The sequence below is a fragment of the Triplophysa dalaica genome, chromosome 12, assembly GCF_015846415.1.
Source record: "Triplophysa dalaica isolate WHDGS20190420 chromosome 12, ASM1584641v1, whole genome shotgun sequence".
NCBI classification, from domain to species: Eukaryota; Metazoa; Chordata; class Actinopteri; order Cypriniformes; family Nemacheilidae; genus Triplophysa; species Triplophysa dalaica.
In genome coordinates this window covers 18,799,634-18,827,229 of record NC_079553.1, presented here as the reverse complement: position 1 = coordinate 18,827,229, position 27,596 = coordinate 18,799,634, and the positions used below count along the sequence as shown (strand labels likewise).

General features: G+C 43.5%; 1 protein-coding gene across 3 annotated transcripts in view; it reads left to right on the top strand.

Annotated features, from left to right (window-relative positions):
- zfpm2a (zinc finger protein, FOG family member 2a) overlaps positions 1-21,129 on the top strand; it is a 143,276-nt gene extending 122,147 nt beyond the window's left edge. For all 3 annotated transcript variants that reach the window (XM_056763030.1, XM_056763031.1, XM_056763028.1), the window contains exons 6-8: positions 15,750-15,956; positions 16,995-17,219; positions 17,608-21,129. In XM_056763030.1, the coding sequence (XP_056619008.1) occupies positions 15,750-15,956; positions 16,995-17,219; positions 17,608-20,054 (2,879 nt within the window). In that variant the 3' untranslated portion in view covers positions 20,055-21,129. The remainder of the gene's footprint in view (positions 1-15,749; positions 15,957-16,994; positions 17,220-17,607) is intronic.
- The last annotated feature ends 6,467 nt before the right edge of the window (positions 21,130-27,596 follow it).

The window sequence follows — 27,596 nt, the reverse complement described above, 5'->3', positions numbered from 1 at the left end:
TCCTGCTGGGATGACCGTAATGCAAAAAAACTCCATCATGTCTTTAATGCCACGCACTCACAACATCTGAAGTGGTCACACCCTGGCACAGCGTCTCCACCGGTGCCCGTTCCCCGCTGGCTGTGTGTGCCAGGGCCGGTGTGTGCCGCAGCGAGCCCCAGCGAATCTGTTCCACGCTATTACCCCTGTGCCTGCCGCCCACCTTTACTGTGGGGAAAAGAGCAATTTCCTGTCGCAGTCTGTTTGATCAAGTGCTAAACCCTTATGATCAATAGAGAGACAGATGTCAGCTCCAGATGGCCGTATGGCAGTACCTGGGGCAGTGGACGGGCCGTGCCAGATCGACAGCATGGCACTGTGCAGGGGCAGCAGTGTCCCCTCCCGCCGCACCAGCCGACAAACGCAATTAGATCCTTTACCCTCTGACTGTTTATTTCGGTCGCTCGAAGCGGTGGAGGGCGTAATTAGCTCACGCTTTACGCAATATGTGGAAATACGAAAGGGTTATGGTGCAAACGGTTAGGATTGGATTGTAGATGATGGTGGCCGTCGTGCTCTGGTCCAGTGGTTGTTGTTGCTTCCAATAGTTCGTGAATAAATGTTGTGAGTTTGTAAAGTATATTGAATGAAATAAAAATGTAAGATGATATTGCTTAGAGGTTGCTTATAGGTTAGGAGATTTGATGGAGTGCACCGTTGTTTCATTTTAGTGTCAACTTCGTCTCAGATGTTTCTGCTAAAATCGAGGTGTTAAATACTGTAAATGTTAATATATTGAATTTGTGAAAATTGTATGAGAATTATGTTGCATTCAATTTGAGATCTTCAATGATATTGAATTTTGAACGCTGACTTGGTTAAACTGAGTTAAGTTTGTGAATTTTTTAGATCTCTTCTTAAACTCTAACGGAGACTTTTGTGAGATTTCGGACTCTTTTTTTTCAGCAGAAGCATCTGAGACGCAGGAGCAAGGTTTACATTTGTGCTCCATTGAATCTCATCTCATTGCATTCTTATGGATGATTGTTTTTTATTTTCATTCTGAAGTTATGATCAATGTCTTTCTTCTCCAAAAACGCGCTTCCTGAGTGCGCTGATAGTGACACCTAACCGCGCAGACATCTTTGTCAGCCCCCCTTCTGCGATTTGTACATGTCCTTGCTATCCCTCATCTTCCAAAATGGTTGACAGGTGCATCAATCTGGCTCAATCTCCCACGAAAAAACGCCACTGCCAGACGCTTTCAAATCAAGAGACGGAGACGTTTTCCGTGCATTTGCATGAGGGCAAGCGTCCACGCGCCCATGTGGCACGGGGGACGGAGGCGTGTTGGAAGTGAGCGGTCCCGCTGGAGCCTGGCCGTTCACCTGCTCCCCAGCGTGGGGCATGCTGGGAAGGGGACGTGGGCCACCGACCACAGCTGGGGGTCTGCTCGACACGGCGCCACGGAGGCGTGACGTCCCATTACCGCTGATGGTCAAGACGGGTGGCACGAGTGTGTCCTCACCAGCGGGGGCCGCAGTAAACACATGTCGGCTAGCCGCAACCAATGTGGAGAACAGACGAAATAACCTGCTGTCCGTAATGACAAAGTGTTCTCGGTCTCAGAGAGAGTGTTTGCTCTGTAGAGGCAGTGCATTATATGACACAGAGGGAGGTGTTGAGATACAGGAACACTTACCGAAACACATCAGGATACTTTCTCAACATTCAGTTTATACAATTGAGTGTTTTATTCTTGAGTATGTACAATCTGCTTTAAAAGTGTTGTTGCTATTGAACATTTTTCATTTTCTTTTCTAATTAAACCCTACAAAAATGTGCCTATAATTTCAAGTCAGAGATGTTTATTTTTCTCTGCGGGACGCTTTTCATCCTACGTTTAATTTGAATGCTTTTTCTAACATTTGTCTTATGTGTAAACAAAGTTTAGATTTGGCGTTAAACTGATGAGCGGATGTGTTTTTAATGGTAATTCTCATCACATCTGTTCCTGTAAACACAGCAAATGAAGTCTTTTATAAGTGGGATTCTGAAATCTGCATATGAACACGCACTTCTGAAGGGATTTGTCAAAAATCCGTTTTAATCATTAGGGTCGCATCTCATTTTGAGTCACTATTTGAAATGTAGCAGTATTTGAGGAGGAATATTTACCATGTCGATATACGCATGTGTGAACTGACTGTAATGATCTGGCCTATTTATGCTTCAGATAACTTTGTGAAACAATCACCACCAGACAATGAAATGCTTACAAAAATGAGTAAATGGTCGATTCTGGGAGAAAGGGGCGATTGAGAAAGGGGCGACAAGTAGCTGTTTATTATTTTATCTTTCTGGTTCGTCTCATGTGGTTTTGGGATGAGCAGAGGAGATGTAGGACGGACCTCTATTACAGTATGAGAAGATTGCCCCCTTATGGTCATACATGACATAACAGTAGTGATGTTAATTAACATTGACAAAGAATACAGTGTGTTGCATAGTTATTATAGTTTTGATTTTAGTTTTATTTACTTTTTATTATTATTTTAAATTAGCTTTTATTTTTAGATTCATATTTTTATGTTAATTTTTGTTTAAGTTTTAGTCATTTTGGTGAATGCTTTTGCCGTTCTATTTTGTCTTGTTATTTAATTTTTATGTTGTTATATTTAAACTATTTTATAGTTTTGTTTATTTTTATAATTTTAGTGCTTTAAACTTATTTCAGTTAATTTTGTAGGCACATTTACATTTTTCATTGATTTGGTCAGTATTTAATTTCATTAAAATGAACAGAAGCGTTTTCTAAATTAAAATTAAAATAATCTTGGTGAGTTTGTATTTTTATAAATGTCGTTTAGTCTAGGAGGTAATACCAGTTTATGCATTTACACAAGCACTTAAAGTGAAAATTCTGTTATCATTTACTCACACTCTGTCATTTCAAACCTGTATGACTTTCTTTCTGCAGAACTAAAAAGAAGATATTTTGAAGAAAGTTATTAACGGAACAGAACTCGCCCCCGATTCATTGCTTTTTGGACAACAAATCGTCTTGGTTACGTATGTAACCTCAGTTCCCTGATGGAGGGAACGAGACGTTGTGTCGAGAACGACAGATGGGGTTCGCCCTTGAGAACCAATCAACTCTGACTACTATAGAAAAGGCCAATGAAATTTGGCGAATGCAATTTGCATGCCGGGCTCCGCCCCCGGAAATCCGGTATAAAAGGAGGCCGGCGTGCAGCATTCACTTACCTTTGTTCTGAAGAGCCTGAGACCTCTCAAACTGCAGCAGAATACGATACGTGTTCGTGGCATAAGGGACACAACGTCTCGTTCCCTCCATCAGGGAACTGAGGTTACATACGTAACCAAGACGTTCCCTTTCTGTCGGTCTCTCGACGTTGTGTCGAGAACGACAGATGGGGTTGCCTATGGAAAACGCCACAACGCTGTATCGCGTCACAATCTCTAGCGAAGCGACGGTAACAAGCCTGGGCGTGTCATCTCGAAGCTTTCGTGAGACTGTAACCTTCCAGTGTGGTGGTCGGGGGGTTCCAGAGCTTTCTTGGAGAAAGATGGGTACAGCCCTGACCGGTAACTTTCACGGACGGGGCCTTAGCTCTCTATAGGCGAGAGGCCGTCCAGATCAGTTTACACCGGGTAAGCGCGACTCTTAATCAGAGAAGCGCTACAGAGGCCACCTCCTACCCGTGGGGAGGAATATGGTGGATATAGGTATGGTCTCGTCCTTGGAGGAGAACGCATGGAACGTGCGGACTGAGTAGTTAACCGCGAGGTGGAGGCCCACCTGGGGAAGCTCATGGGTTACCAGGAGTGGGAACCATTCTCATGAGGATACATCAGACGGAACAGCCCACGGAGGGGGTGTTACAGACGTCCGGTAGCACTAGGTCCGGTTAGAGCTATCTGTGATAGCTCACATGGTATCCCGGCCTAAGGGGGAAGGCTGCTCTGCCCAGCCAGCCCCCAGGGGGTGCTTGTTTGGTGATGGATGGAATGCCTATTCTTAACCAGTGTCTGGGTAAGAAGGGAGGCTGGTGAGGTACCAGTTTCTTAGCGATGTGTTCGGGTAAGAAGAAAAGGTAAATAGCACACTGACCCAACCTGTTAGAGGGTGGAAAGGTGCTTTCGCAGGCATACGCCCCCCCGGATGCCAGTCCTACATGTCGCCACGCAGGACGTGGGCTGACACCGGGTTTACGCGAAGGTTGTTAACCCTTGCGAAGGTGTTTGGGCATAGCCCAACCCGCAGCTCTACAGATGTCTGCTAGAGAGGCGCTTCTGCCAGTGTCCAGGAGGTGGCTAAACTCCGTGTGGAGTGAGCCCTCACTGCCAATGGGCATGGGAGATTCTGAGATCGGAATGCCGTCGTAACGGCGTCCACGACCCAGTGCGCCAGCCTCTGTTTGGAGACAGCCTTCCCCTTCTGCTGTCCTCCAACAGACACGGAGCTGGTCAGAGCTTCAGAGCTCTGCGTGCGGTCCAGTACGTACTGGACACAACACTAATCGGGTTGGGTCTTCCTCCCCTATGGGGAGCGCCTGCAAGTTCACCACTTGGCCCCGGAGGGAGTAGTGGGAACTTCTTGGGCACGCACCCGGGCCTGGGTCTCAAGATAACGTGAGAGTTTCCAGGGCCGAGTTTAAGGCAATCCAGGGACACGGAGGATGCTCTGTGGTCCCCTACCCTCTTGAAGGAAGTGAGCGCCGTCAGGAGGGCCGTCTTACTCTATGAGGAAGATCGGAACCTCCGAGGGGCTCTTTGGGGGGCCCTGAGGCTCCCCAGGACCACTTAGGGTCCCAAGAGGGTATGGAGCGGAGATGAGGCGGATTCCGCCCTCTCGCTGCTTAGGAACCTGGTGACCAGGTCGTGTTGCCCTAGAAACTTTCCACCGACTGAGTCGTGATGAGTGGCAATAGCGACTACATACACTTTCAGTGTGGAAGGGAGATGTTAGTCTCCAGTCTCGTGAGGAGGGGAACACAATCCTGATCAAGCACCTCAGTGGGTCTTTCTCGTTGAGAAAGACACCAGGACGAGAAGAGGCACCGTCTAGAGGCGTGTAACCGCCTAGTAGATGGGGCCCTAGCCTGGGTGATGGTCTCAGCCGTATAGGGGGAGTAGCCATCTTAGGATCTTCTCGTCCCGTCTAGAGACCAGACATGGGTGTTCCAGAGGTCTGATCTGGGATGCCAGAACGTGTCCTTCCCCTGAGAGAGCAGGTCCTCTGTCAGGGGAATGGTTCAGGGGGAGTCGCTGTCCAGAGCATCGGCTCTGAGGCCAAGTGCGGTTAGACCGGTGTGGTGTAACCAATAACACTTGGTGCTCCTGCTCCCTGACCTTGCACAGAGTCTGTACAAGAAGGCTCCGGGGGGGAAGGTGTGCTTCCGCCCATCCCGCGGCCAGCTGTGCGCAAGGATATCCGTGCCGAGGGCAGGGACTATCAAGCGGGCAAATGGTGGTGTTACGGGAGGTGAACAGGTTTTACCTGGGCCTACCCGAACAGCCTCCAAATGAGCTGGACTGCACGGGGGTGGAGTCGCCACTCTCCACGAGGCATAAACTGGCGAGAAAGCACGTCGGCTGTCTAGTTCAGTTTGCCCGGGGTGTGTGGCCTGCAGGGAACGAGTCACCTGTTGACTCCACCGGAGGAGGCGTCGAGCAAGTTGTGTTTATCTGCTGTGTGCGAACGCCACCCTGACGATCTGTATTCGCTACAGCTATAGTGCTGTCCTCGGAACAGCACGTGTATGTCTCGCACGAGAGGCCGTAGCCTGCTCAGTGCAAGTAGCATAGCCCACAACTCTTGGCAATTGATATGCCAGCGCAGGCGGGGGTTCGTCCAACACCCCACCTGCGTGCCCGTTGCACACTACACCGCACCCCTGCAGGGAGACTTCAGTCGTCACCACGACCTGCCTCATAACCTGCTCAGAGGGACCTGAGTCCGTCGAAAAAGTCATAAAGACTAGGGGTTATGGTGCGTCGGCAGCAGGGCGGCATCACCATGCGCCTGCTGCCGGTGTGCCACGCTCTCCTCGGAACTCGACTCTGAAACCAGTGTTGGAGCGGTGTCATGTGCATCAACTCGAGGGGTATTAGCCCGCGAGGACGCCATGTGTCCCAGGAGCCTCTGAATTGTTTCAGGGGGACCGCTGTCTGCCTAAAATGTTCATTTCAGACAGTTCAACACTGGTTGGGCACAACTGCGGACAGGTGTGCCGACATGGTGACAGAGTTGAGTTCCATACCGAGAAAGAGGATGCTCTGCACTGGGGAGAGCTTGCCCCTCTCTTGGTTGACCTGGAGTCCCAATCGACCTAGGTGCCGGAGCACCAGGTCCCTTTGTGTACATAACAGATCTCGCGAGTGTGCCAAGATAGGCCAGTCGCTGAGATAGTTTAGTACCCGCTCGCCTTCCTCCTCTCAGGGAGAAAGGGCGGTCAGGGACAGACCGAAAGGGAGGACTCTGTACTGATATGCCCGCCTCTCGCACGCGAACCGTGGGAACGGCCGGTGTCGAGGAGGATCGAGACATGAAAGTAAGCGTCCTTCAGGTCGATTGCCACGAACCAATCCTGACACCTCATAGATGTCAGGACGCGCCTCTGTGAGAGCACCCTGAATGGCAGCTTGTGAAGGTGCTCTGTTCAGGGTACGCAGCCTTTGGGGGCAACCCGCCGTCTTTCTTGGGAACGATGAAGTGCGGGTGGTGACCCACTGAACATCTTGGTTTTGAGGGACGAACTCGATGCCTGTTTTGCCAGAAGGGTGGTGACCTCTACCCGAAGTACGGAGGCGTCCCTGCCTCTGACAGAGGGAGAGATGATGCCCCGAAACTTGGGTGAGTCTCTGGCGAACTGGATCGAGTAACCAAGACGGACCGCCCTCATTAGCCAGCGAGACAGTGTGGGCAGCTCTCGAGCTCCCAGGGACTGTGACAGGGTGACCAAGGGGACGGTCTGCTTCATCATTCCCACGGGGGGTGGTTCGTCGGCTGGCAGAGCTAACCATGTCGCGGGGAGTCCCCGGAGGGAAGGTTTTTGCTCCGCCTGCTTACCTGCCTGGCGGGACAACGGCACGCACTGTCGGTTTGAGAGTGGTGACGGCTGTCGTATGTGTACGACCTCACGCCTCGCCAGGGTGTGAGGTCGGTTCGCCGAGCACAGTCCAGTGGAGTGTGCGATCGGCTGCAAGTAAACCCGGGGAGAACAGAAAACTCAGTGAGTAAGTGGGCGCCAAGCCCTAACAAGGGCCCGGCTTTGGTGACGAGGCAGGAGTCGTCCCGTACCGACCGATCAGAGCCGTGGCTGTGAAGGTTCGGGCCCGATGTTGTTCTCCCTGGGGTCTTCCCGTCAGTGTCCCTTCTCGCGAGGAGGTTGCTGACGGGGTGGAGGTTTCCCCCTCGACCTCTGCTTCCGGGGTGCCGCCTGTGGGGGCACAGGAACCGGAGCCGATGTCGAAAGGGTCCTGGGTTGCAGGGAAGCAGACGTCACGTGAGATCTCGGAGGCCTGTAGGCGGCCGAGTCGCGGCGTGAAAAAAATGTGGTTAATTGCCACTGTCTGCTTCGCCGTCAAAAAACTGCTGAGCGCAGTCCTCGACGGTGTTACCAACAACCCACCCTGCGAGATGAGTGCATCAAGAAAGCGGACTTCCTTGCTGTCACTCTTCTGCACAAGGTATAGCCGGGGGTGTCTCTCCTGGACCACTACCGTGGACATCGTCCGACCCAGGGCCCGTGCCGCCGCCTTAGTCGCCCGTAGAGCACTGTCAGCGGTGGCACGGAGATCCTGCATTATACCCGGGTCGGCCTTACCCTCGTGGAGCCCTCTCAACGCCCTGGCCTGGCGGACCTGCAGGATGGCCAAGGCATAGAGAGAGGAGGCAGCCTGGCCCGCAACCTCGCAAGCTTTCGACACCAGTGATGCCGAAGTCTTACGTGCTTTGGACGGTAGGAGTGGTCGATCCCCCCCCAGGTGGTAGCCGTCCGCGGCACAGGTGCACCGCAGGCGGACGTTCCACCCGGGGGATCTCGACGCAGTCCTTGGCTGCCTCACCATCGAGGGAAGTAAGGGAGCCGGAGCTGGTTTCACTGGAACGGTCCGTGAGTGGAGCGTTCCAAGTTTTACACAGCTCCTCATGCACCTCCGGGAAAAACATGGCACCCGGGGTGGGCGCGGTTTGCACCGCGCACCGACCTCGGGAACCACGTATCCCCGGGTTAGCACGGATGACATCACTTCTGCTTCCTCCTGAACTCGACCGCTGGGGGTGGAGTTTGGATTCGGCAGAGTCGGATGCCAGTCTCCCTCCGATGCTGCGAGCGACATCTCATCTACGTCACACATCGTTTCCGAGTGTGTGCGTGAGGATCCGGACGGTATGCCACCGCCGGTTGGGGAACGTTCAGAAGAGCGAATCGGGGTGCGATCGGCCCGTGAGCACTTGGCTGGCGGGTTTACGTTCGCAGAGTTCCCCGTATCACTAACGCTGCTAACGTGGGTGGTCATCGGGGCCGTAGCCACAGATGTCACAGCCCGGGTAGCAGACGAAATGGTGGCTGGTTCCCGTAGGAAGACAGCCACCCGTGACCGCAACTTCTGAATGACAATCTGCCCGCAGTGCAGGCAGATGTGTCAACGAACGCTGCTTCAGTGTGCTGGACGCCCAGACACCTAATGCAGCGATCGTGTCCATCCCCCTCCTCGATGAGGGTGCCGCACCCAAGAGAACAGCGGGACATGCCGCGCTGGAGAATGCTCAGTCAGTCCTGAAAAGGACTTTTAGAAAAAATCTCTAACACCTCCGGAACCGCCGAGACGCCCAGGGGAAGGTCGCTGCAGGAAGGGACGATCCGCTGTAACACGTCGTAGCACCAGCGTGTAGTTGTAGAGGATTGAATCCTGAGTTGTACTCATGAGCGATGGCTCTGAAGAACAAAAGGTAAGTGAATGCTGCACGCCGGCCTCCTTTTATACCGGATTTCCGGGGGCGGAGCCCGGCATGCAAATTGCATTCGCCAAATTTCATTGGCCTTTTCTATAGTAGTCAGAGTTGATTGGTTCTCAAGGGCGAACCCCATCTGTCGTTCTCGACACAACGTCGAGAGACCGACAGAAAGGGAACCAATGCAATGGGTGCCAGTCAGCAACACTCTTCAAAATATCCTCTTTTTGGTTCTGCTGAAGAAAGAAAGTCCCACACGTTTAAAATGACAAGAGGGTGAGCAAATGATTGAACTATCACTTCAACATTGCATTGCAGGCCAAGAAATATTTGGTCTCAAGCATTCTTCCAAATATCTTTTTCTATGTTAATCAGAACTTGACATGTATACATTTGAGCAACTCGGGGTGAATCAGAATTTTTATATTTGGGTGAACAGTAACTTCAACAGTTTCCTGCATTTACTTGCTCTTGTAAATAAAATGCACTTATTTATTCAATACTTGAAGTCTGCAGGTAAAAGATGTTTAACCTTTCTGGAAAGATTCACTTGTTAGACATGAGGAATACATGCAGGATTTATCTTTCTGTGCCCCAGATTCCTTTTTCTCTCTTGATGCCAAAGCGTTTGGGTTGTTGCTTATGAAACCGCCGTCCATCTGGACAGATGGGAGAAACAAACACGGAGATGTTTAACAATGCATTTTACAGCAAACTATTAAAGTCTTTTGTACATGCAAACATTTGAGTAGCTGTCCTCAGGCCAGTTCATTACCCAACCCCTTCTGTCAGCCTTTACCACAAAACCGTATTTTTATCCACAGCGCTGTTCTTCCTCATCATGAAAAGTGATCATTCAAAGCGCTCAAAATGAGCATGTGGTCTTTTGAGAGCTCAGGGCTTGAAGGGACACTTTGGCCTTTACTGGTATATTCGAAAAGAAAAGCGTTACACATGTAATTGCATAACGCGGCACCCTCCCGTAATACCTTTATATGCCAACATCTTTAAGTAAGTGTTTAAAAGCATCATTAGTGAGAATTAGGGGCGAGTTTGAGGTATGAGGACGAGCCAGCGCTGGTGGATTCAACAGTGCGAGATTGCATGAAAAGAGGCTTTTTTTAAGTTATCTGGTCTGTGTACAGGATACAGGGTTTTGATTGTTTTAATGAAGCAGCTGGCGTATTGTGTGTCCTTAATTCCTCCATTGTTTTTGGAATATGTCAGAGTTCTTTATTCTTTTATCAGGTGAGCTGCAGGAGGAAAGAGACAATAGCCTTCATTGCCACTGCATTGGCCGCAACACAAAGGCCTTTTTGCAGGAGACAGCTCGCAGGCAAAACCCAGCAGCGTGCCGGCTTCACCGAAGGGTTCCTCTACTGCTGCGCGTGAACCCTTGCGCTGCACCCGTAGAGCGACCCGTGAATTTGGGTGCCTGAACTCATAATATCGCAGACAGGAAACCTTCATATTAATGATATGTGGGGTGTGCTTCCTCAGGTTTGACATTTTCACCCTTTGACCATCTTCTGATGAGGGGTTAAATCCTACCGAAATGTTTCCAGACCAGCGTTAAGGGCTTTGTATTTCAACTGTTTGTCAGACTGTCACTTAAATCCACACATAGATGTGTATACACAGATGCCTCATTAGCACTGGAACTAAAGCTGGTCAAATTTATGATTTTAGATTCAATATGAGGTACTACTGTAGAGGTTAAGAAACAATACAGCGAGAGCCTGAATGCCCCTTACTTTTGTCTCGGCAACCACACACCTACGCATCCACAGACGCTCTGGTGCATAATACACACTTAAGTGGAAAGAACAGTCTGTCTTTATGGAGGCGGTGGTCATGTGGTCATGTTCAGCAGGAATGCAATGCTTCTAAGAAACACTAGAAGTCTCAGTGAATGCATTGAAATCTTTATTGCCCTTAAATGCATTGAAGGTGTTTGTAAGAGGGACTCGAAGAGATGCTTTGTTTTAATTTATTACCTTCGAAAGAGGGAAATTCAGAATTCATAGTCCACACCTCTTCTGCAGGTTTCCATTCAAGACAGCTATAGGTTTGAAACTAAACAGAGAAAAAAATTTGCTGAGAGTTTGCTTTTTCGTAGCTCAGAAAAAGTTCTCCTTCAAAATGAAAATTCTGTCATCATCTACTCACTCTCTTGTCGTTTTAAACTGGTGTGATTTTCTTCTGCAAAACACAAAAGATATTTTGAAAAATGTTGGTAACCAAAAATACGTTGGTCCCCATTGACTTCTATTGTATGGACACAAAACCAATGCAAGTCAATGGGGATCAACGTATTTTTGGTTACCAACATTTTTCAAAATATCTTCTTTTGTGTTCTGCAGAAGAAAGAAAGTCATACAGGTTTAAATGACAAGCGGGCGTGTAAATGATGACAGAATTTTCATTTTGAAGGTGAACAATTCACTCTAAAAAGAGATGGGTTGTTTTCGACCCGTGGTGGGTAAACAATTGGACAAAACACACTGCTGGGTTATCTTTACCCAATCATGAGGGGAAACAACCCAGCAGTTGGGCTGAAATAACCTAGTATTGGCTACATTTGAACCCAGCTGTGTGTTTTGTCCAGTAATTACCCAGCATGGGTCGAAAACAACCCAGCTCTTTTTCGAGTGTTCCTTTAGGTTGCTTAAGAGAAATAAAATAGAATCAAATGAGGAAATTCTTTAAAAACATTCAGAGAATGGAGCTGTAAAACGAATGTGGATTGTATAGGTCAAATAATCTGGATTTGGTTAAATTTGATGTTTGGTGCATTTCGATAAAGTTAAGATATTATTACATTTAATAATATTGAATTTTGATTGCAGACTTTGCATATCTGAGGTCAGCTCATTTTCAAGATGTCTTCTGAAACTAATGGAGACATTTGTAAAATTTCTGGGTCTTCAGGAGAAATATCTAAAACACAGAACACGTGTCCCGCAAGCAAACGTTTTTGGGTGCTCTGACTTTAATCTCATTGATTTCTAAGAAAAATATACTGTCTTGAGTAATATATTAAAGACATAAAGACTAAATCAGTCCTGTTTAAAATTAATTATTTAAAGGGATAGTTAACCAAACAAAAAGTATGTCTTCATTTACTCCCTCCAGTTGTTGTACGGAAAATCTTTATAAATGTCTTTGTTCTGATGAACACAGAGAAAGATATTTGGAAGAATGCTTGTAATCAAACATTTCTTAGCCACCATTGACTACCATATTAGGAAAAATTCCTTTGTATGTTTCTTTGTTCCGTTGAACACAAAAGACATTTGAAGAATGTAGAAAAGCAAACAGTTCTGGGTACTTTTGACTACCATTGTCATCTTCCTAGTATAGTTAATCTTGGCCCTGAACTGTATGGTTACAAGCATTCTTCCAAATATCTTTCTCTGTGTTCATCAGAACACAGACATTTATACAGAAGTGAAACTCGATGGTGAAAGAATTTTCATTCTTGGATGAACAGTTCTTTTAGGTTTAAATAATGTAATTTAATTATTACATAGGTTGTGAGTAAATCATATTTTACAAAGCCATTGCCATAAACCATAAAAAAGGTCTAAATTGATTTCTTGGTCAGATATTCGAACAGCGCTGATGGAGCAGTTCTCAGTCTTTCCCACAGTGCTGAAGTGGTTTTAATAGATCCTGCATACTTGAGAGCTCTGTCTGTTTTTCTTCTGTAAGTAATGAGTTCTTCCTGGAACTTCAGTGGTGCACTGAGCAGACAGAGGTGACCTGTGGCCTCCCGCTGTTGCAGGTGACAGTTTTGATCTGCGCTGATGGCGACGGTAGTTTTGTTATTTTAATTAGGAGATAAGGAAGGAGAGAGGCTCTCCAGGCAGTGTGTGGTGTGTGACAGGATCCTGCTGATGAAGAGGACCCGTCTGAAGAGCATGTCTCCTCGCTGCAGATTCACACCTTGATAAGTCGGTCTTTCTGCCAGCGCTGGCCCGTTTCAAACACACGCTCAGGCTCTCGCAGTCAGCGCATGTATAAGCAACCTATTTTATCCTCCAACTTATGATTCATATATATCTTATCTGATTTCATCGCACTGTACAATACTTGGCCACCTCTGAAAAAATTGAGAGATACGGTGCGGTGAATGAGCAATTTCTGGTGGTGAATGTTCTTTGACATGACGGTTAATAGCTTGACCTTTCTTAAGTTTCTTTTTGGCATGCGTGCTTGGACTTGCATGACGGTCGCTTTTACTAGTGAATACTTTAGAAAAGGAGCAGAATAAAAAGTTCCCCTTCAAAATGAATATGCTGTCATCATTTACTCACCCTTCAGGTCATTTCAGACCCGAATGACTTTCCTTCTTCTGCCGAACATAATAGAAGATATTTTGAAGAAACCTTTAAACAGCCCCCCCTTGCATTGCATTGCTAACAGTTGAAGTGAATGGGAGGGCTGTGCTGTTCTGTTGCCAACATTTTTCAAAATATCTTCTTTTGTGTTCTGCAGAAGAAAGTAAGTCATACAGGTTTGAAATGACGAGAGGGGTTTTCAAATGATGACAGAATTTTAATTTTGAAGCTGAATTGGTATTTTATCATTTGATAAATGAGATAAATGATTGAGTGTATTGAAAATTCCCAAACAAAGTGTTTGATCTGAAATGCAACATAAATGTACAGTAGAAAGACAGACAGTCCATTTAGGAGCAACATATTAAATAACATAATTGATATTTACCGATGACTCCCATTGTATATTGATTGTCTACAGTGTTACGGATTTAACCAGCCAGAGTTATTCAATAACAATGGGTTTAACTGTGAAATCTATATATATATATATATATTTTTATTTGATTTCTACCGCGCATTTAAAGTAACCTGCATTTTAGGTTTTAAACTGAGATGCGAATAGAGGAAAAAGTTACGGATTACAGCTTTAACCTTTAAAGAGTAGGTAACATATGATTTTTAATGGCCTACTTTTGTTTGGAGTGTCCAACAATAAGTTTATGTACATACAAGGTGTAAAAACACTATAATGTCGTAATAATAGGCAGTTATTCTTACCCTACTTCTTCACTGACTTTCAAATGATTTGTTCCGCGATTCATCCGTCTGTTTTCCTCCTATCTGTTAGCCTAGTGTCATGTGATTGGTCAGATGGTGTAGTCTGTTGTGATTGGTCGAACATGTTCAGCATGTGACTCGAATGGAACGTTTGTCATCATTAGTTGGATATTATATACAGTGTATAGATAGAGATGGCGGGATTTTACCTTACCAGTTTGAGCCTGAGTCTGACGAAGAAACATCCAAAGACGATAGTAGATAATAGATAAGACGAAAATAGATTGAACACTTTGTAACGAGCAAGGCGGGATGAGAGCCGTGAGGGAATAACAGCTGTGCATTGCACTGGTCTCCCATCTCTCACGGTGGAGATCGGAAGCATAAAAGGACAAGCGACAGGAGTGTACGACGAGAGAGGACCAGGCCTGGACTTGACATTATGGTTTATTATGTTAATGTGGCCGGCAGGCGACCGTGAGGAAGCTGCCGGCATTTTTCTTTCGTTTTGTGGTTTGTTTATTTTATTTAAAAGTTGGTTAAATGTTAAGCAGTTCACGTCTCCTTCTTCCCATTCCTTGAAGTTGTTACACACTTAAATAAGCCGAGTTCATAGATAGATAAACAAACTGTAATACCCCAGAAATAACGGTACATGTTAAGGTTAGCGTTATATTCATTAGCTTAACACAGACATAAGGTACACAAATATTTCTTGAAGTAAAGACAAAAATAAATAGTAAAAGTAAATAGTAATAAATATCACACTTACAGGTTGATTTATAGATTCAGACACATCAACATAACAGACTGCGTGAAATGTAATTTTCATGATCTAATGTTACTAATGATCTAATTCTAGCTAAATTTTTTTGGGTTATATTTACCCCACTAATATATAATAAATTAATTATATTTAAACTGTTAATAAAATATGAAATAATAAAAAATATATATATATATAGAAGAACAAAATGTTACGTTTTTTCGTGAATATGTAATATTTGTACATTTGATTTGATTTCTCTGAATTATGTTACAGGAACCAAGAAGATTTTGGTTTTAAGAATATAAATACTTTCTTGCAGACTATTTTAAGGAGTCATGGTTTAAAAATCAGGATGTCAAAATTGTTTTGGGTTCAAGGCAAGCTATTGTAAAATAGCTGATAGACTCAAACCTGTGAGCTGTCAGATTAGTCATGCTAATAAAAACAGAATATATATATTTATATTTCAATACATAATTTAATTATTTTTTACAATACTTACTATTCTTTCTGTAATTATATACATTAAAATAAATGTGTTTAATTAACACATTTTTGTTTCATTCTGTGGACAATATTTATTCCAAATGTCAAATAAAAATGGTTAATATTTGTATTAATTTGCAGAAAATGAAAACTGGAACAACAAGTCAAAATACTTTAACAGAGAAGATGCTCTTGATTTGTATTTAGGAAAAAGATGAAAAAAAAGATGTTATAACCTTGATGTGATCACAGTTTTCATGTGTTTTGTCATGCTGTCAGTCTTTCATTTTGCTGTTGGATGACTTTATGTCACTCCTGAGGTTTGATTTGGTTGATATTCAACATACACTGGACTGGAATGGCCACAATACATCTAGAAATGCTGATTAAAAGAAAAATTAGAATGGTTTAGCAATTAGCCATCATAGCGGCGAAAAAAATAATGTTTTGTGTGTTCTCTCTTCCACAGGTGGCCAACTGTGGTGCACCACAACCAAGAACATGATGGAAGGTGAGGAGCTGCTGGCATTCGCTGTGGACTTTGACTCTCGATTGCAGGCGGTCAATCAGATGTCTCTTGGTGAGGGCATGTACCCAGCACGCCTTCTGGACACCATTCAACTCTTGCCCCAGCAAGCAGCGATGGCATCTATATTACCCACAGCTATAGTCAACAGTAAGTGTGATTTCTCTATTCACACACAAAGTCAATAGCTGTACAGCGTACGCCATTACTAACCGCCATCATACACTCCCACGATAAAGCTTGCTGTAAAACTTGGCCGCAATGATGCTGCATATGGGGTCTCACCTGTTTCCTACGGCTGTACTCTTTCGCTCCATCATTTGAGCCGGTTCAGAGGATATTACACACACACATACAGTATATATATATTAATATATAGCAGATTAACTTCTGCCGGAGGAGAAGATGAGCTCCACTTCGGTTCAGGGGTACAGTAAACATGATTGGACTTTGACCAACCTTGTAATTGCAAAATTCCAGCCATTTGCAAATACTTTGTTTGTTGACTTTATCAGGGCGTTCTTGAGTTCAGTTTGTCATGGAGTATGATGCTGCTGGCAGATGGTGCAGTGTTTTTAGTTGCCCTTGAGGAAAGGGCACAGGCCTGCAGGAATCATCTCTGTTGCCATGCAACATGAAAATAACCATAGAGAAGCATGAGTTTGTTTTATTTGAATATTTGAGACGCGTGAATAGACCGCACATAAATCTCAAATATATGATTTTAAGAATGGCATTTTTTCAGAGAAAAGAAAAGAGGGAAACCACAGGGTGGAATGATCTGTATTTGCTTTCTTAGCATGGCAAGAATGCTAAGTTAAAGAGAGAGTTCACCCAAAAATGAGAATTCATTTTTTATTCCCTCACCCTCATTTAAAACCTGTATGACTTTCTATCTGCTGCAGAACACATAAGAAGATATTTTTTAGAATGTTGGTTACCAAACTACATTGGCCCCCGTTGACTTCAATTGTATATGCACATAACCACCGAGACATTTCTCAAAATATCTTCTTTTGTGTTCCACCGAAGAAAGAGTTACATGCAGGTTTTATTTTTAGGTCAACTATGCCTTTAAAGATTTTAAAAGTGTATTTATATGAAATGCATAACTAATTAAAATATATGTAAAGTGGAAAAAGAACGCGCTTCAGTTTTGTCTTCACTTCCTTGTCTTGTCTCTTTCAGAGGATATCTTCCCATGTAAAGCATGTGGGATATGGTACAGGAGTGAGCGAAACCTGCAGGCTCATCTGATGTATTACTGCAGTGGGCGACAGAGGGAACCCGATAACGTTCCCGAAGAGACTGATGCCAATTCTCACCAAACGCCCAGCAACTGCCCTTTCCCACAATGCACCAAGAGCTTCAGCAGCCCGCGTGCTCTGGAGATGCACCTGAGCTCACACAGTGGTGAGTATGCTGACATCATAAATAAATTTATGATAGATATATATAATCATTTTTTTTCACCCTTATGTCATTCAAACCCGATATTTGACTCTTTTGAAACAAAAGAAGATATTTTGAGAAATGTCTCTGCGGTTTACGTGTCAAAAATAGAAGTCAATGGGGGTTAATATCTTCTTTTCTGTTATGCAGAAGAAAGAAAGTCATACAAGTTTGAAATGACATGAGTGTAATTAAATGATGAAACAATTTTCATTGAGTTAGACAAACCAGGTCACAGTTATTGTTAACACAGATACAGAAATAGAGAGCTAGACACAGTGTGAATTCAGCAGTGATTGCTGTTGCATCAAGAAACAAGATTAAAAACAGTCTTTTATCTTTTTCACAGGTGTCAAAATGGAAGAGTCTCTTCCCCCTGGCACCAGCTTAAAATGCACAATCTGTAACTACACAGCAGATTCGCTCCTTACATTCCAGCATCACATCATCTCTCACCTGTCACAGGCTGCTTTTAGATGCAATCACTGCCACATCAGCTTCCAGAACCACAGGGAGCTTCTGCAGCACCAAGACCTACATGGCCATGCAGGCAAGATTCAGAGGGAGAGCGACAGTGAGAACTCCCCTAGAGGAGAGGAAGGCCTGCAGACGGCACGAGCGGAACTCTCAGCCAGAAAAGACGCGGTCATGCAGAGTCCCAAGACCACGCCCAACAAGGCCAACAGTCCTGACGGAGAGCTCGAAAGACCGGAGAAGAAACCTGCGCCTGGACTCCAGAAGGGCGAGAGTCATCCGGGCAGCAAGGCTAGTTTCTCCTACACCAGAATCAAGTCCGAACCCTCAAGTCCACGGCTAGCCTCCTCTCCAGTTCAGCACAACATGGGCCCAACCTTTCCCATGGGTCCATTCTTGTCCCAATTTGCGTTCTCCCAAGACATTTCCGTGGTGCCGCAAGCATCAGAGATTTTAGCAAAAATGTCAGAGCTGGTGCATCGCAGGCTACGCCACGGAGGGAATAGCTACCCACCTGTCATCTACAGTCCTCTGATGCCCAAAGGTGCGACATGCTTTGAATGCAACATCACCTTCAATAATCTGGATAACTACTTGGTTCACAAGAAGCACTACTGTAACAGTCGCTGGCAGCACATGGCAAAGTCTCCGGATTTCTCGAGTGTTCCAGACAAGGTTTCCGATGCCATAAGTCCAAACAGCGGCCACAGTGCGGTCGGTATGCTCCAGGGATGCCTCCCATCAGACACCGACAGTCATCTTGTGACAACGGCATGCTTGAATTCGTCTGTTTTGGATATTATGAATGCTAGTGGGAAAGTCCCTGAGAAAGATCTCACCGGGCAGGTCAAAAAGGTCACAACGCCAACAGGTGTTGAGGAAAGACTCGGAGGAAAACAGACTGAGGTCAAGAGTCCCAGTACATCTTTGGTTGAAAGTGACAACGACCCAAACAAGACCACCTGTGAAGCGTGCAACATCACCTTCAGTCGCCATGAAACGTTCATGGTTCACAAGCAGTACTACTGCGCCACCCGTCACGACCCTCCCATGAAACGTATGTCCGCTAAGGTGCCCCCCATGCAGCGGACCATGAGAACGCGCAAGCGGAGGAAGATGTATGAGATGTGTCTTCCCGACCAAGAGCAAAGGCATACTATAGGGCCACAGCCAGGATTCCTAGGTATGCCCACTTTGGGAAATCCTTGTACGTCCCAGGAGACTGTTGAAAGTCTAGCGGACCGCTTTCATCCGCGCTGCGACATCTTTCCAGGCCTCGTCCCGAAACACTTAGATGCTTCTCTGGCAGTCTCCAAACCCATCCTCCCTCCCAAAGGTAACGCTATTGTTGACCCACAGGAACTAGATGCACCCATTGATCTCAGCAAAAAGTGCTCATCTGACAAGTCGTGCAACTCTCCCAAAAGACTTTTGGACTATCACGAATGTACCGTGTGTAAGATAAGTTTTAACAAAGTGGAGAATTACCTAGCCCACAAACAGAACTTTTGCCCGGTCACCACTGCTCAGCACGGAGAGATTGGCGGTCTGGAGCAGCCCATGTTTCCGGCAATGAAAACCGAAGGCAATAATTCTGATGAAGTCTTTGACAAGAGTTCTATAAAATGTGAGAAAAACGGCGGAAGCAAGCTGATGCTGCAAAATGGGGGTATGTTCCCACCGCACCTCGGGCCGGTGCCAGATCTGAAAGCTTTCAGTGACCCGCTGATTATGTCATCTAAAGATGACAACAAGAACATGTTTTTGGGTCACTGTGTCTATCCCGGAGCAATAAAGAAGGTGAAAGGTACCGAACAAATATCGCCGTATTTTGGGATAAAGACCAGTGACTACATGGCGGGAAGTCTGGTTATGCCGGGTGAGGCAACCGAACAGGAGCAGAGCAGCAATGGTGCATGCGAGACGGGCACAGAACAACCCACAACCAACGGATGCCCCCATCCCAGCAAGGATCCCTTGCCTCTGCTGCCCAAAAACCGGGGCATGGTGATCATCAACGGTGGACATAAAGACGAGCGTCAGACACCAGCAACACCCCAACAGGAGAACCAGCCTGAGGAGCAAACGTCTCCTGCGTGGGGCTCCGAGAACCCTCCCGACTCGAACGAGAATGTATCGCCCACATCTAAATCACCCATTGAGGAATCCGCACCCGTCGCCAAAGGCATAAACGGATCAGCACAGCCCGTGGGCGGCGGCAAGTACTGCCGCCTGTGTGACATCCAGTTCAATAACTTGTCAAACTTTATCACTCACAAGAAGTTTTACTGCTCGTCACATGCCGCCGAGCATGTGAAATGAAATGGCGCTCCACTCTCCCCATTCCTTTACACTTTTTTTGGGTACAAGGTCGTGTCTGAAATAGTGCATCATGCAGTTTTATATGCTGCTTGTGGACAATCAAGAGAAGCTTCTTTGTTTTTCGTTATTTGAAGACTTAATGCAAAACAATGACAAAAAAATCCAAGTGTAATATTGGTGCCACTTTCACCTTTTATTTATTTTACAATCAGTATTAATAGAAGTAGTGCTCTTAATTTAAGTTCAAAGAAAGTTTATATCAGAGTTGTCTGTAATGTTAATGTATAGTCATTCTTGTGTAGCAGACATATTGTTTACAATGTATGTTAGGTTCAAGGAGATCATAGGCGCAGAATACGGAAACTGAAATGCGGTTTAGACTCAACAATAGCTACTGGAGCACTTGTGTATTCTTATTTGCTGGTACCGTTTGTGTACATCCCGAAATGTGCAGTTTGATACTCTTAAGTATCAAATACTCTTAAGATTTTAGCCTTAAAACAGTTTTAACCAGGCACAAATCCGCAGCTCATATTTCGGCATGTACACATTTTGGCTTTTGCATATATATGTTGCTGTTTGTCTCTGTGTCTTTTCTTCGACTCAGAAGTGGATGTGTCATTGAGGATGGCAGCATTGCTGTATAGTACTCGTATTTCTGTTTGCTGATACACCTTGTTCTCCCTTTTTAAAATTTGCTCTCAGCGCAATACTTTGTATAAAAACGTTTCGAAAAAAGGCAGACGGGAACGTTATGGAAAAACAGTATTATAAATGGGGAGGTCAGCAGCCATTTCTTACTCTAAAACAAAAAAATGAAATTGTACAAAAGGCTGGCTTATTGGTGGTTATTAGTGGCGGGCGGGATGAAGGGGAATACTGTAAAAATGATCATTCCAATCTCCTTATGTATGAAAAAATATTTCTTAAAAATGTGTTGCTATGCATGTATATGGATGGAATAAAATTCCAGATCTGTTGGAAATTTTTATTTTGATGTGGTGTCAATTAAACTTCAATCCTCAGGATAAACAGACCATTTTGGCTGTCTTCTTTCAGAATTACTTTTTTAGAAACATGTCTTGGTCACATTTCACTCTTAAAAAAGAAAAGAAAAAACCTGCAAAGTCGTCTTGTCGTTCTGTTATTTGTGTGATTCGAGAAATTAGTTTTTGAAACGCCAAAGAGTCTGCCATATTGGAAAGGGCAAACCGCTTTTAAACGCTTACATGCGAACAGGGAGGTGCGCTTTTTCTGGATAGCTATTTAGCACAATACCGTTTACATTTCTTAACAGACTTCGGTGGTTTACGTTCTGCTGTTTTTATACATGTTTAGAGTACAGAACATTCCGTTTTTTTTCAAACTATAGTTATGCTTACAAATATTAATTGTCATGAGGAATACTCACTGATGCATGTCAGGTATTTGGATTATTTTGATACTTAATAACGGACTCTGTGCCAAAGCATAGTGACAAAATTACAATTTTGTAAGAAATGGGATACCAGTTTCCGGTTTGCTTTCGCATCGCCCATGTGGGTATTGCTAAAAAGACTTAACATTACCTAAACAACAATAGGGGAAAAGCCCATTTCTGTAAAAAAGTATTTGTAATAAACACTTGCTGCTGTCGAACATTATCTGCCAATGACACACAACTTCAGTGGATTTAATATCTTATTGTTTATTTCAAGTTTTTTTTAATTTAGCAAATTGTTACATTATATTTGACTACACTATGCATAGGTTAAGATTTCTCAGAAGTGTGTTGTCGATGTGAAGATGTCTTGAAAGAGAATAGTTTTGGTGGTGTCATCATGTAGTGCAATATTCTCTTGGTTCACAGAGGTTATCATGGTTGTGGCTAGAAGGGATACAGCTACCTCGGCATGCGCACTTCAATACCGCTTACTTTTTGTTAATTACGTAATAACTTAGTTAAATACTACTTGTTTTGTCTATGGTAGCTTTACATAATGGTGTTTTAAAATAAGCCCACAATACGAGAACAATATTGATATACTTCTCTTCCCAAATGCATGAATATATTATCAGTTTTCTCATGTTGTAACAATAACATGTGTGACTGAGTGTTGCCTAAACAAGGTTAGGACTAAATAAGCAATACTGACATAAAAACAAAGTTTTCACATGTAAAATAGATTTCTTTAACATGTTGCCTTAGCGCAAAAATATGCTCGTTGCTGTCAACTGGCGGTGAAAACCAATGGACGGGCCTTGCCAGATATAACTCCACCCACAAATGTGTGATTTTTACTATACAAATTCTTTATTTATTGTTATTTCATTTGGTCCAGTCAGAATTTAAATCTGTCAGTGTGTAAATATGTGAGTTTGTACGGGAAGAATGTGTCAGCAGCGCTCGATAAACTTTCAACAAAATGAAAAAAAGACCTCAATGCCAATACGGATACTTCCCTGAGAACATCACAGAACGGCCAAAAGGACTTTTTGTGCAAAAAGGTCAGAGAGAAATGAATAATCAAAGGTTTGGGTGTCACAGTAGACTATTAAAAACGTTTGTTATTTAATAAAGTTATTTTTATAATTGGTGATAAAAATATTTTAAACTGTGTTACAGGAACAGTCGGGGACTGGAAGAACTCCTTAAACGTAGCTCGGAACGTAGCTACATTTACCACGACGGAAAGATCTTCATCTGAAATATAACTGGGATTTACACTGATGAAATGATGTTACGAAATGTTCTATCTGAGTCTTATATGTGAATAGTAGGCTACACAGCGCACAAAACAGAGTTTCTCACTAAACAAATGTATGAATGTCTATTAATGGTATAATGTAGGCCTACACCCACAGAAAAAATAAAAGTTCACTCCAGGTTTGCCTTTACTCACCTTTTCTGCATGTATTTTGTTTGTTAAATGTTATCAAAACAAACCTTATGAATGAAATAAAGTCTGCCGACAGCATTAGGAAACACTGAGAAAATGCAAAGACTTATAAAAGTCGTAAAAAAATCTGAATTATTCCATCATATATTCATTTTTAACTCATTATAAAATACATGTAAAAGACCACCTGTGATTTTGTGATTTTTATGGAATCAAGATCATACACAGTTGTTCACCATTTTTGTCATTTACATTTTCTGCAAATAAAAAAATATATATATAGAATTTGAGATGAATGTTCTCTCCTTCCACAGAATGTACATATAAATACAAAGAGTAACAATTGACTTAAAGGCTAATTGAGTTAATAGCTATAATAATTATTACAATATAAAATTATACATTTCAGAGCTGTAAATGGAAGGAAACGCGGGGAAACCGAGTACAAGGAGTGAGTTTCAAGTTCCACCCCAAAATGTAGATGATTTTCATCTTTTATCCTTGAAATAGCCTTCATGCACATAAATATATGTGATCATTTCATATACATAACCTTGCATTTTCTGTATCTATTGTATAATCTTGACCATTTCCAACAATAATATCCAAATATTAATGTGAAAGCACCATGACTGCATGTGTTAAGAGTTAAACACTCCAAAAAAATAAGATAAATGATCAATAATAAAAGATAAATAACTGGCCAGTGGTTTAACAGTGTTTGGAAGCTAAAGTAAAAGTACAGATATTATAAAAGCATAGACACAATAAATTGATCAACAAGAGAGACATTTTCAATGTCGAGTTTGTGTGTATGTGCGAGTGTTTCGTAGATGTGTGTGTACGCAGAGTTTGTATGTATGTGCGAGTGTTTCATAGATGTGTGTGTACGCAGAGTTTGTATGTATGTGCGAGTGTTTCGTAGATGTGTGTGTACGCAGAGTTTGTATGTATGTGCGAGTGTTTCACAGATGTGTGTGTACGCAGAGTTTGTATGTATGTGCGAGTGTTTCACAGATGTGTGTGTACGCAGAGTTTGTATGTATGTGCGAGTGTTTCGTAGATGTGTGTGTACACAGAGTTTGTATGTATGTGCGAGTGTTTCATAGATGTGTGTGTACGCAGAGTTTGTATGTATGTGCGAGTGATTCATAGATGTGTGTGTACGCAGAGTTTGTATGTATGTGCGAGTGTTTCGTAGATGTGTGTGTACACAGAGTTTGTATGTATGTGCGAGTGATTCATAGATGTGTGTGTACGCAGAGTTTGTATGTATGTGCGAGTGTTTCGTAGATGTGTGTGTACGCAGAGTTTGTATGTATGTGCGAGTGTTTCATAGATGTGTGTGTACGCAGAGTTTGTATGTATGTGCGAGTGTTTTATAGATGTGTGTGTACGCAGAGTTTGTATGTATGTGCGAGTGTTTCACAGATGTGTGTGTACGCAGAGTTTGTATGTATGTGTGTGTTTTATAGATGTGTGTGTACGCAGAGTTTGTATGTATGTGCGAGTGTTTCACAGATGTGTGTGTACGCAGAGTTTGTATGTATGTGTGAGTGTTTCATAGATGTGTGTGTACGTAAAGTTTGTATGTATGTGCGAGTGTTTCATAGATGTGTGTGTACGCAGAGTTTGTATGTATGTGTGAGTGTTTCATAGATGTGTGTGTACGCAGAGTTTGTATGTATGTGCGAGTGTTTCACAGATGTGTGTGTACGCAGAGTTTGTATGTATGTGCGATTGTTTCACAGATGTATGTGTACGCAGAGTTTGTATGTATGTGCGAGTGTTTCATAGATGTGTGTGTACGCAGAGTTTGTATGTATGTGCGAGTGTTTCACAGATGTGTGTGTACGCAGAGTTTGTATGCATGTGCGAGTGTTTCATAGATGTGTGTGTACGCAGAGTTTGTATGTATGTGCGAGTGTTTCATAGATGTGTGTGTACGCAGAGTTTGTATGTATGTGCGAGTGTTTCATAGATGTGTGTGTACGCAGAGTTTGTATGTATGTGCGAGTGTTTAAAAGATGTGTGTGTACACAGAGTTTGTATGTATGTGTGAGTGTTTCATAGATGTGTGTGTACACAGAGTTTGTATGTATGTGCGAGTGTTTCATAGATGTGTGTGTACGCAGAGTTTGTATGTATGTGTGAGTGTTTCATAGATGTGTGTGTACACAGAGTTTGTATGTATGTGCGAGTGTTTTATAGATGTGTGTGTACGCAGAGTTTGTATGTATGTGTGAGTGTTTCATAGATGTGTGTGTACGCAGAGTTTGTATGTATGTGCGAGTGTTTTATAGATGTGTGTGTACGCAGAGTTTGTATGTATGTGCGAGTGATTCATAGATGTGTGTGTACACAGAGTTTGTATGTATGTGCGAGTGTTTCATAGATGTGTGTGTACACAGAGTTTGTATGTATGTGCGAGTGTTTTATAGATGTGTGTGTACGCAGAGTTTGTATGTATGTGCGAGTGATTCATAGATGTGTGTGTACACAGAGTTTGTATGTATGTGCGAGTGATTCATAGATGTGTGTGTACGCAGAGTTTGTATGTATGTGCGAGTGTTTTATAGATGTGTGTGTACGCAGAGTTTGTATGTATGTGTGAGTGTTTAAAAGATGTGTGTGTACGCAGAGTTTGTATGTATGTGTGTGTTTCATAGATGTGTGTGTACGCAGAGTTTGTATGTATGTGTGAGTGTTTCATAGATGTGTGTGTACACAGAGTTTGTATGTATGTGCGAGTGTTTTATAGATGTGTGTGTACGCAGAGTTTGTATGTATGTGTGAGTGTTTCATAGATGTGTGTGTACGCAGAGTTTGTATGTATGTGCGAGTGTTTAAAAGTTGTGTGTGTACACAGAGTTTGTATGTATGTGTGAGTGTTTAAAAGATGTGTGTGTACGCAGAGTTTGTATGTATGTGTGTGTTTCATAGATGTGTGTGTACGCAGAGTTTGTATGTATGTGCGAGTGTTTCATAGATGTGTGTGTACACAGAGTTTGTATGTATGTGCGAGTGATTCATAGATGTGTGTGTACGCAGAGTTTGTATGTATGTGCGAGTGTTTCACAGATGTGTGTGTACGCAGAGTTTGTATGTATGTGCGAGTGTTTTATAGATGTGTGTGTACGCAGAGTTTGTATGTATGTGCGAGTGTTTCATAGATGTGTGTGTACACAGAGTTTGTATGTATGTGCGAGTGTTTTATAGATGTGTGTGTAGGCAGAGTTTGTATGTATGTGTGAGTGTTTTATAGATGTGTGTGTACGCAGAGTTTGAATGTATGTGCGAGTGTTTCACAGATGTGTGTGTACGCAGAGTTTGAATGTATGTGCGAGTGTTTTATAGATGTGTGTGTACGCAGAGTTTGTATGTATGTGCGAGTGTTTCATAGATGTGTGTGTACGCAGAGTTTGAATGTATGTGCGAGTGTTTCATAGATGTGTGTGTACGCAGAGTTTGTATGTATGTGTGTGTTTCATAGATGTGTGTGTACGCAGAGTTTGTATGTATGTGCGAGTGTTTCATAGATGTGTGTACGCAGAGTTTGAATGTATGTGCGAGTGTTTCATAGATGTGTGTGTACGCAGAGTTTGAATGTATGTGCGAGTGTTTTATAGATGTGTGTGTACGCAGAGTTTGTATGTATGTGCGAGTGTTTCATAGATGTGTGTGTACGCAGAGTTTGAATGTATGTGCGAGTGTTTCATAGATGTGTGTGTACGCAGAGTTTGTATGTATGTGTGTGTTTCATAGATGTGTGTGTACGCAGAGTTTGTATGTATGTGCGAGTGTTTCATAGATGTGTGTACGCAGAGTTTGTATGTATGTGCGATTGTTTCACAGATGTGTGTGTACGCAGAGTTTGTATGTATGTGCGATTGTTTCACAGATGTGTGTGTACGCAGAGTTTGTATGTATGTGCGAGTGTTTTATAGATGTGTGTGTACGCAGAGTTTGTATGTATGTGCGAGTGTTTTATAGATGTGTGTGTACACAGAGTTTGTATGTATGTGCGAGTGTTTCATAGATGTGTGTGTACGCAGAGTTTGTATGTATGTGTGAGTGATTCATAGATGTGTGTGTACGCAGAGTTTGTATGTATGTGTGAGTGATTCATAGATGTGTGTGTACGCAGAGTTTGTATGTATGTGCGAGTGTTTTATAGATGTGTGTGTACGCAGAGTTTGTATGTATGTGCGAGTGTTTCACAGATGTGTGTGTACGCAGAGTTTGTATGTATGTGCGAGTGTTTTATAGATGTGTGTGTACGCAGAGTTTGTATGTATGTGCGAGTGTTTCATAGATGTGTGTGTACGCAGAGTTTGAATGTATGTGCGAGTGTTTCATAGATGTGTGTGTACGCAGAGTTTGTATGTATGTGCGAGTGTTTCACAGATGTGTGTGTACGCAGAGTTTGTATGTATGTGCGAGTGTTTTATAGATGTGTGTGTACGCAGAGTTTGTATGTATGTGCGAGTGTTTCACAGATGTGTGTGTACGCAGAGTTTGTATGTATGTGCGAGTGATTCATAGATGTGTGTGTACGCAGAGTTTGTATGTATGTGCGAGTGTTTTATAGATGTGTGTGTACGCAGAGTTTGTATGTATGTGCGAGTGTTTCATAGATGTGTGTGTACGCAGAGTTTGAATG